Raw genomic sequence first — 8,932 nt, forward strand, 5'->3', positions numbered from 1 at the left:
GATTATATATATATATATATATATACAGTATAGTAAATAATCATTCTAATTAAATATCATAATGTAATGCAAGTGTAATATTATAATCAATATAATACAATTATTAGAATGATATATATGTGATATAATCATTCTAATTAAATATAATATAATATTATCAATAAATCAATATAATTAAATTAGAAAGATTTATATATAAATTGTGTGTGTGTGTGTGTGTATAATCAATAATCAAAATAATTAAATGTCAATATAATATAATCAGTATAATTATTTTATTATTTAATTAAGTGAATGTAATGTATATCATATGTATGTATATAAAATGAAATAATTAATATAATTAAACATCATAATAAATGTAATAATAATCAGTATAGTTATTTAATTTAATTAAATAAGTGAATATAATGTATATTATTTATATTTATGTATGTAATCAAAATAATTAAACATCATAATAATAGAATCAGTATTTTATTGATTGATTAAATAAGTGAATGCAATGTGTATCATATGCATGTATATAAAATGAAATCATCAAAATAATTAAACATCATAAAGTAAAGTATAGTTATTTTATGGATGAATGCAATGTAATGCAAATACAGTTTCATGCCAGTTTAAATCTAACCTCAACTATTGACCCATTTGTGTTCTGTTGTTTCTATATGTAGACTGATACAGTACTTAAATGAAGCGTACTGGACTCTTCATTCAGTGAAATCAGTCGAGCCACACACTCTGCTGCTGGTGGTGACACACTCTGAAAGAAGGCGATGCTTGTCAGGCTCTTATCAGAGCGTGTGCGTGAGATGACTGACCTCCTGCGTGACTTATGAGAATCATACAGAGACGTGAGCTGATGCAAACAGCAGCCGTTTTGGCACTTCTGTCCACGGCTGACCCTGCCTGGGGTCGAGTCGGTCCTGTGCGAGTGCCGTCTGTGTAGTGTGAGGCACGGTGAAGAGCCGTGGGAGGTGTTGAAGCTGTGATGTGGTGCGTCTCTGACTCATTGTCAGAGCGTGAAAATAGCCGAGTCAGATAATTCACTTCTTCCAGACATTCGGATTGTTGGATGCTTGCTGAAAGGATACCGATCACGGATCGCGGCACACGAAGGTAAAACCAAATGTAGTTTAGCCGATTGTGACCTTTTGTTTTTGTCTGGTGTTGTGTTTGCAGCTTGACCTTTTAAACTAGCAGCGTGTTCTAGTAAGTTGCACAGGTCAGAATGGCTTCCTAATGGCATTTTGTATTTTAAGGCACACTTTCGCACTCATAATTCATGGTTTAATGCCTAGTAATGCCCTTTTTAGGTATGATAGTGGGGTAAATGAGTGTAGAATGATACATAGTGTGTGTGGATCTGTGTTGGCAAGAAACGAAAGTTTTGAAACACCTCCATCCACCATGACACAACACCGCGACTCCCACTGCTGCTCATCTCCAATTCCCGCTTGATGTTTCTGCCTCATTGTAACCACAATCTGCGTTTGAAAAGGAAAAGTAAACGTTTGAAGTTTGCATAGTACTGTTTCCTGAGACGATCAGAACACGCAGATTAGAAGATCTGCATCAGGGCTTTCCAGTTGAAGAAGTCGAATATGTGTCAATGCTGCATGCTTGCGGCAAATATTCGTTTCTTAACTTCACTTACTTTAGAACGTGGGTCAGATTTGTTATCAAGTTTTAAAAATGCAGGAATTAATGTTTCAGACAATTTCGTCTTTCAGTAAAATGAGATGAGAGAAGAAAACACTGTAATGTTCTTATGCAATTTTCATTTAGTTAATAATTAGAACATTAAAAAATCATCCTGTTAATAATTAGAACAAAAAATATTAATATACTTTTTAAAAAAAACATTTTTGTTAAATCTGTTTATTGAACTTTTACAATAATAACAGGATACAGATACAGGAGAATCATTAAAAAATATTTTCCCCAATATAATATAAAAAAAAAAAAAACAGACTAAAGATACGGCACATTAATACATTAATAGTGAGCTAAAAATAAATAACACTAAAAAGTAGATCTACATGACGATGACATCTGCTCATTCCTTAATATTTACATTTTAAAATAATGGTGAAGTAATGCAAATTCTGAAATAACACGCATAGAAATGATGTCGTGATGAAAACGTGACGCAAATGAAAACTCTTACAGCTGAGCAGTTTATTTTTCTAGATCTCAGCTCGGATCTCTCTGGAGAGGTGCATCATGGGATGCTTTTAAACACTAGCGTGTGTGATGAACGCTTCATGATGCTTCTGCTTCACTATACATGTAAAAGCATAAAGTAATAAAAATATAAGTATTATATAATATAAGTATTATAAGTAATAAAAGAAAAAAATCTCTCTCTCTCTTTCAGCTTGCTCCCTTTACTTTAGTAGATATAATTTTGTATTTATATATAATTTTGTGTGTGTGTGTATATATATATATTCTAACTGAAACTGTAGCTTCCTGCCCTGCTGTACCAACTGATTAGAGATGCTAATAAACACACATAGAATGATGAAAGATCGCCCACAACACAATCCTCCACGCTGCTTTAACACCACGGCTATTTTTACACTCGAGTGCACTTAAAAGTTCAGCTTTGACTCGAGTGCCAACACATATTTAGTTTGCATTAATCATGTTCAGAAAGAAACATACAAATGAAGGACATTTATGATAAAAAGCAACAATATTAGTCGTGCAACAAAACTAAAATAGTGCAAATCAGCAATATTTCATGCATTTTTAACTTCTTGAAAGCCTATGAACATGGTTGCGTCACAAAAACACTGTAAAAGGTGATTCTACTGTAGTGTAGCATTTACTACTGTTTATGGTAAACAAAAAAAACTACTAATAAAAATGATCATTTTAAACATGTTTAGAGCTTGTAAACAGTGTAGCAATGATCTGATAATAATTTTTTTTTTTAATAATATACACACCAGTGTTATTTTTACACTCGAAGTACACTTAAAAGTTAATCCTAATACTTTTACACAACAAATATTTTAATTGCATTCATTTGATAGTTTATATTGACATGTATTAATTTAGCAGACACATAAAGAAACTTACAAAAGAAGAAAAAATATTTATGATGAAACGGCAACAATATTAGTGGTGCAACAAAACCAAAATAGTACAAATCAGCAATATTTCATGCATTTTTATCTTCTTGAAAGCCTATGAACATGGTTGCATCACAAAAACACATCACATTTTTGTGATGTAAGTGTGTTGCATTTATGGGAAACAAAAATACTACTAATAAAAAAATTATAATTTTAAACCTGTTTAGAGCTTGTAAACAGTGTAGCAATGATCTGATAATAAAAAATATTTAATAATATACGCCAGTGTTATTTTTACACTTAAAAGTTGAACTCCTAATACTTTTACACAAGTGCCAACAAATATTTTAATTGCATTAATTTGATAGTTTACATTTACATTTATTCGTTTAGCAGACACATAAAGAAACTTACAAAAGAAGGAGAATATTTATGATTAAACAGCAACAATATTAGTGGTGCAACAAAACCAGAATAGTACACAAAGCAGCAATATGTAATGTATAATCCACAGCTGCGTCACAAAAACACTGCAAAAGTGATTCTATGTTGCATTTACGGCCGTTTATGGTAAACAAAAAATACTGCTAATAGTAATCATCATTTTAGACCTGTTTAGAGGTTGTTAAATGATGATTCATAACAAAAGTGCATTGATGATTAAATGTCATATTACTAGTATGGGATTTTCTTTAATGTCCAGTTTCACGATGTGAAAGCGCTTGCTCTCGATTCCGCTTCGCCCACAGATATGCGCAGTCATATGTTTCTTGATGAATACAAAAGATGAAAAGACAAAATAGGTTATACGGCGTTTGTGTATTAAACAAACACGTCACGTCAAGCCAAGTGAACGCTGAAACAAAGAAAAAGTGTCTGGTGCGTTCGCATAATCTGCCGTCCTAACAGCTTAGTTTCTCATGCGCTCCTCACCCAAAAATACTGCACACCCCAATTCCCATTCGGGAAAATTATATTGCCGTGAGTCTGCGGCTGCCAATCCATTCAAGTATATTTATAAATGTATAAAAGCCAGCTGATGTGAATCACAGCCTGTTCTCTGTTTAATCAAGTTCGTGTTGCACATTTGTGACTTTTTACAGGATTTAAGCGATTAGGCCGAATCACAATTCAAACATTAAACACACATCTGTCTGTGTGTGTGTGTGTGTGTGTGTGTGTGCATGAGAATTACTTCTTATATCTAATGCTACAAGAATCATTTTAAAAGCCTTTGCTGACATGAATTGAATGTTCACTTGTTTGCTTTAAAAACATGTTCTCTTTCTGAGAACTTCACACTTGTCGTGCTTTTTCATCTGTTCCGTTTAATGTTAACTGTTTTTTTTTTTTTCACAAGATCTTAATCTTAACCCTTTGCCTGACATTTAAGGTTAAAACTGTTTGTCAGCTTATATTAAATTCCTGCAAGTCTTTTCATGCTGGTTACATGAAGGTTAAATATTATTTTTAGATTTTTTTATTTTACAATCATTTAAATAATATTCTTTTTTCCAGAATAATAAATGGATGTATAAATTAATAAAATGCTTAATAGATGCTGTGGTAACCACATACTGTTTCATATATTTAGAGAGAGTGAGAAAATCGCAGTATCCATACTTAGTATGCAATATTCAGTAAGTAGCATGCTAGGATTGCGTGAACTAAAGGGACATTAAAATGCTGTTTTAAAAACATTAAGTGTTTTTCTCACCCTAGAACGGGTCTCTACTACGTGCAAAAATTTAAAATACAGAAAAAAATAAATGTGAGGATGGCAATAATAAGATCAAGTTTAGTCCATTTCCGAACCATTTATGCAATGCATTTTTGTTGTGTATTTTGTTTATTGTAAAATCAATGCTTTCACATTAGACCGAATTAGATATTGAGCCGAGATAATAAAATATTATTATTTCCAAATTAACAAATTAATATATAAATGGATAAATAAATACTGTGTTAAAAACTCCGAGACATTTTTGCAATGCATTTTTATTTATTTATTGCAAAATCACTGCTTTCACATTAGACAGCATTAGATATTGAACAGAAATAATGAAGTTATATTATTTCCAAGTTAATAAATGAATATATAATAATTGATTATTATTGTAGAAACACTTATAAATTTGTGAATGTCATTAATTCGATCAAGTGTGATCAATTACCAAGCTATTTTTGCGATGCAATTTTATATTTATTGTAAAATCACTGCTTTCACATTAGACATGATTAGATATTGAGCCGAGATAATAAAATATTATTTCCAAATTAATAAATTAATATATAAACTGATAAATAATAACTATGTTAACACTCTGAGACATTTTTGCGATGCATTTATTTATTTATATATATATATATTTTTTGTAAAAGCAATGCTTTCACATTAGACAGCATTAGATATTGAGCAGAGTTAATAAATGAATATATGAATTGATAATGGAAACATTTATAAATCTGTGAATGTCATTCATTAGGTCAAGTATGATCAATTTCTGAGCTATTTTTGCCATTGTAACATCAGTGCTAATGTGGTGCTTTCTCAGGTGAGCCGGAGCGCTGTCTGGGCTCTGAGGGCGAGGATGAGGGCAGCGTTTGGGGGATGGAGGTTCTGGACAGCAGAGATGCTCAGGATAAAGTCAGTCTGACGCCCAGCGAGGGCACGGAGCCCGGCAGTCCCGTCCCGTGTGCGGAGAGCTGGGCCGACACCGAAACCACACCGCTGAAAATCACAGCCGCAGACCCTGAACACTGTAAGTCACACCTGCCTCTTCACGAAAAAACTCCAGTTAAAACCAAAACAGGATTTTACAGGAGAATCCTTTTTATACTCCAGAATAAAACATCTGAAGAACTTGTAATGAAACATCAAGAACAATTTTAACAGCGAAGCTGTATGTAGTACACTATACAGTGTACTTTGTACATCCAGTCACCATTGTAGTATGCTACATTGTTGTCACATGACCTCAACATTAAAGAATATCCAGCCATCATTACATATATATATATAGAGAGAGAGAGAATGGCAACAATGTAGCATACTACAATCTGAAATGTTTACTGCCTTATGTTACTTCTAGAAAATAATACTTGTATACATTATCGAAAAAAAAAAAAAACGTAAAATATCTATTAAAAAAAATAAATGAATGAAATGTATTTATTTATTTATTTTTTAAGAATGGCATGAAGTGTTTTTCTCATCCTTGAACTGGTCTGTACTAAGTACAAAAAATAAAAGTAAAAGGGGTTATGTGACAACAATGTAGCATACTACTGTCTGAAAGTGTTGCATACTGAATACTGTTTCTCATATTATTTTTAGGATAGAAAATCGCAGTATGTATACTTAGTATGCAGAATTTGGTATGTAGTATGCTAGGATTCTGAGCAAAGTGACCTAAAGTGATATTAAAACCTAGTTTTTAGTGTTTTTCTCACCCTTGAACTGGTCTGTAATAAGTACAAAAATTTAAAAATGCAAAATAAAAAGTATTTTTTAATAATGATGACTGGATGCTACTCTCATTTTGAAGTCATGTGACAACAATGTTGCACAATGCTGTTGCATACTGTTTCACATATTTTTTGTCATAAAATAGCAGTATGCATACTTAGTGTGCAGTATTCAGTAAGTAATATACTAGGATTTCATTCTAAAGCCTAAATTGACATTGACCTAAAGTGACATTAAAACCCTTTTTTTTCTCACCCTAAAACTGGTCCATACTAAGTGCATAAATTTAAAATGCAAAATAAAAATAAATGTATATTAATAATGAACGGATGTTATTCTCACATTGAGGTCATGTACTGTTTCACATATTATTTGTCAGTAAATAGCAGTATGTATACTTAGTGTGCAGTATTCAGTAAGTAGTATGCTAGGATTGCATTCTGAACAAAGGGACCTAAAAGTGACATTAAAACCTTAAAAAGTGTTTTTCTCATCCTTGTACTGGTCCATACTAAGTACAAAAATAAAAAAATGCAAAATAAAAACAAAAACAAAAAAAAGTTTGTGACAACAATGTAGCACAATTCTGTTGAATACTTCATACTGTTTCACACATATTTTTGTCAGAAAATAGCAGTATGCATACTTAGTGTGCAGCATTCAGTAAGTAGTATGCTAGGATTTCATTCTGAACAGCCTAAAATGACATTATAACCCAGTTTTTTTTCTCACCCTAGAACTGGTCCATATTAAGTACAAAAATTAAAAATGTAATGTAAAATGTAGAAATAAATGTATTTCAATAATAGCGACTAGATATTGCGGTCATGTACTGTTTCACGTTATTATCAGAAAATAGCATTATGCATACTTAGTGTGCAATATTCAGTAACTAGTATGCTAGGATTGCATTCTGAACAAATGGGCCTAAAGTGACATTAAAACCATAAAAAAAAGTTTTTTCACCCTTGAACTGGTCCGTACTAAGTACAAAAATTAAAAATGCGAAATTAAAGAAACATTTTTTTTATAATAATGATGACTTGATGCTACTTTCATGTTGAGGTCATGTGACGACAATGTAGCACAATACTGTTGAATACAGTTTGATATATTTTTGTCAGAAAATAGCAGTATGCATACTTAGTGAGCAGTATTCAATATGTAGTATGCTGGGATTTCATTCTGAACAGCCTAAAGTGCCATTAAAACCCAGTTTTAGTGTTTTTCTCACCCTTTCAGGGTTCTGCATATGTAGAATTCAGCATTTTGAACTTTGATGTAATCAGGAAGTTTTGAAACTGTGCCAAAGATGAGTGAGCGGCCTACATTCATGTCAGCTTCACACAATACAGACGTGACGCATTTAAGAGAAATTATCAGCATGAATGTAATGAGTCTGATCTCACTTGAGAAAGCGTTTTCAGTCAAAACTGCTGCGCTCATCAAGCCTCGTAATATTTCCTCACATCAAACGAGGTGATGGTCCTCCTCCAAAAATCAAAACTGAGTGTGTGAGCGTTTCCTTTTGTTCGGCGGAGATCAAACGCGCAGGGTTCGCCTACAACAGACTATTTACGGCGCTGAGGCGCGCGGACTCTTCCACGGCCACATGAGAGAGCTGGAAAGCCCATGCCAACATCTGCAAACATTTGAGAACCCGTCCTGAGTCGCAGCGCAGTGCTGGCATCCCTCCTCGCTCACTTCTGCTTGTATTTTAGTCTTATTGGTTTCAAGGGAGGATTACTGCAACATTCGAGCCATTTTCTCTTCAAGCTGAAGCATCCTTTAGATTTCATTAACGAGAATCACACAGCATCACAAACACGCAACATCTGTAATCTAAATGAATGTCAGCAGGCTAAGAACTATAATAAAGTTAAACAGCATTTACATATTTACTTAAAAACTTGATATTTATTTTATGTTTACACTTACACATTTTTACATTTTAATCTGGAATAAACAGCAGCTCAGAAAACGTTATTAGTTGAAAATGTTTTAATTATTTTTTAATTCTTTGCTTTTATTGTTATTTTATGTTTTATGTTTGTTGTGATTATTTTATGATTATTTTAAATATAAAAAATATAATATTTATATATATATATATATATATATATTAACTTTTTTTTTGCAATGTTGTTTTTATTTACATACTCCATGATAATCCCAAGATTTTTGATTATTATTATCATGTGTATTATTTATTTATTTATTTAATTTAACATGCCGTAGCTTTATTTGTTTGTTTGTTGTTTTGTTGTTAGTATCATTATTATTATATTTTTGCATTTAACATACCATAGAGTTTTTATTTTTTTCTTGTTTTGTTATGTATTTATTATTATTATTATTATTATTATTATTATTA

The 8,932-nt window shown here is 31.9% G+C and overlaps 1 protein-coding gene across 1 annotated transcript in view; it reads left to right on the forward strand.

Annotated features, from left to right (window-relative positions):
• LOC107734595 (zinc finger E-box-binding homeobox 1) overlaps positions 1-8,932 on the forward strand; it is a 38,987-nt gene that overhangs the window by 17,058 nt on the left and 12,997 nt on the right. The window contains exon 2 of the mRNA XM_016546589.1: positions 5,645-5,851. Within this exon, the coding sequence (XP_016402075.1) occupies positions 5,645-5,851 (207 nt within the window). The remainder of the gene's footprint in view (positions 1-5,644; positions 5,852-8,932) is intronic.

The sequence above is a fragment of the Sinocyclocheilus rhinocerous genome, unplaced genomic scaffold (assembly GCF_001515625.1).
Source record: "Sinocyclocheilus rhinocerous isolate Xijiao unplaced genomic scaffold, SAMN03320098_v1.1 scaffold2145, whole genome shotgun sequence".
Lineage (NCBI taxonomy): Eukaryota > Metazoa > Chordata > Actinopteri > Cypriniformes > Cyprinidae > Sinocyclocheilus > Sinocyclocheilus rhinocerous.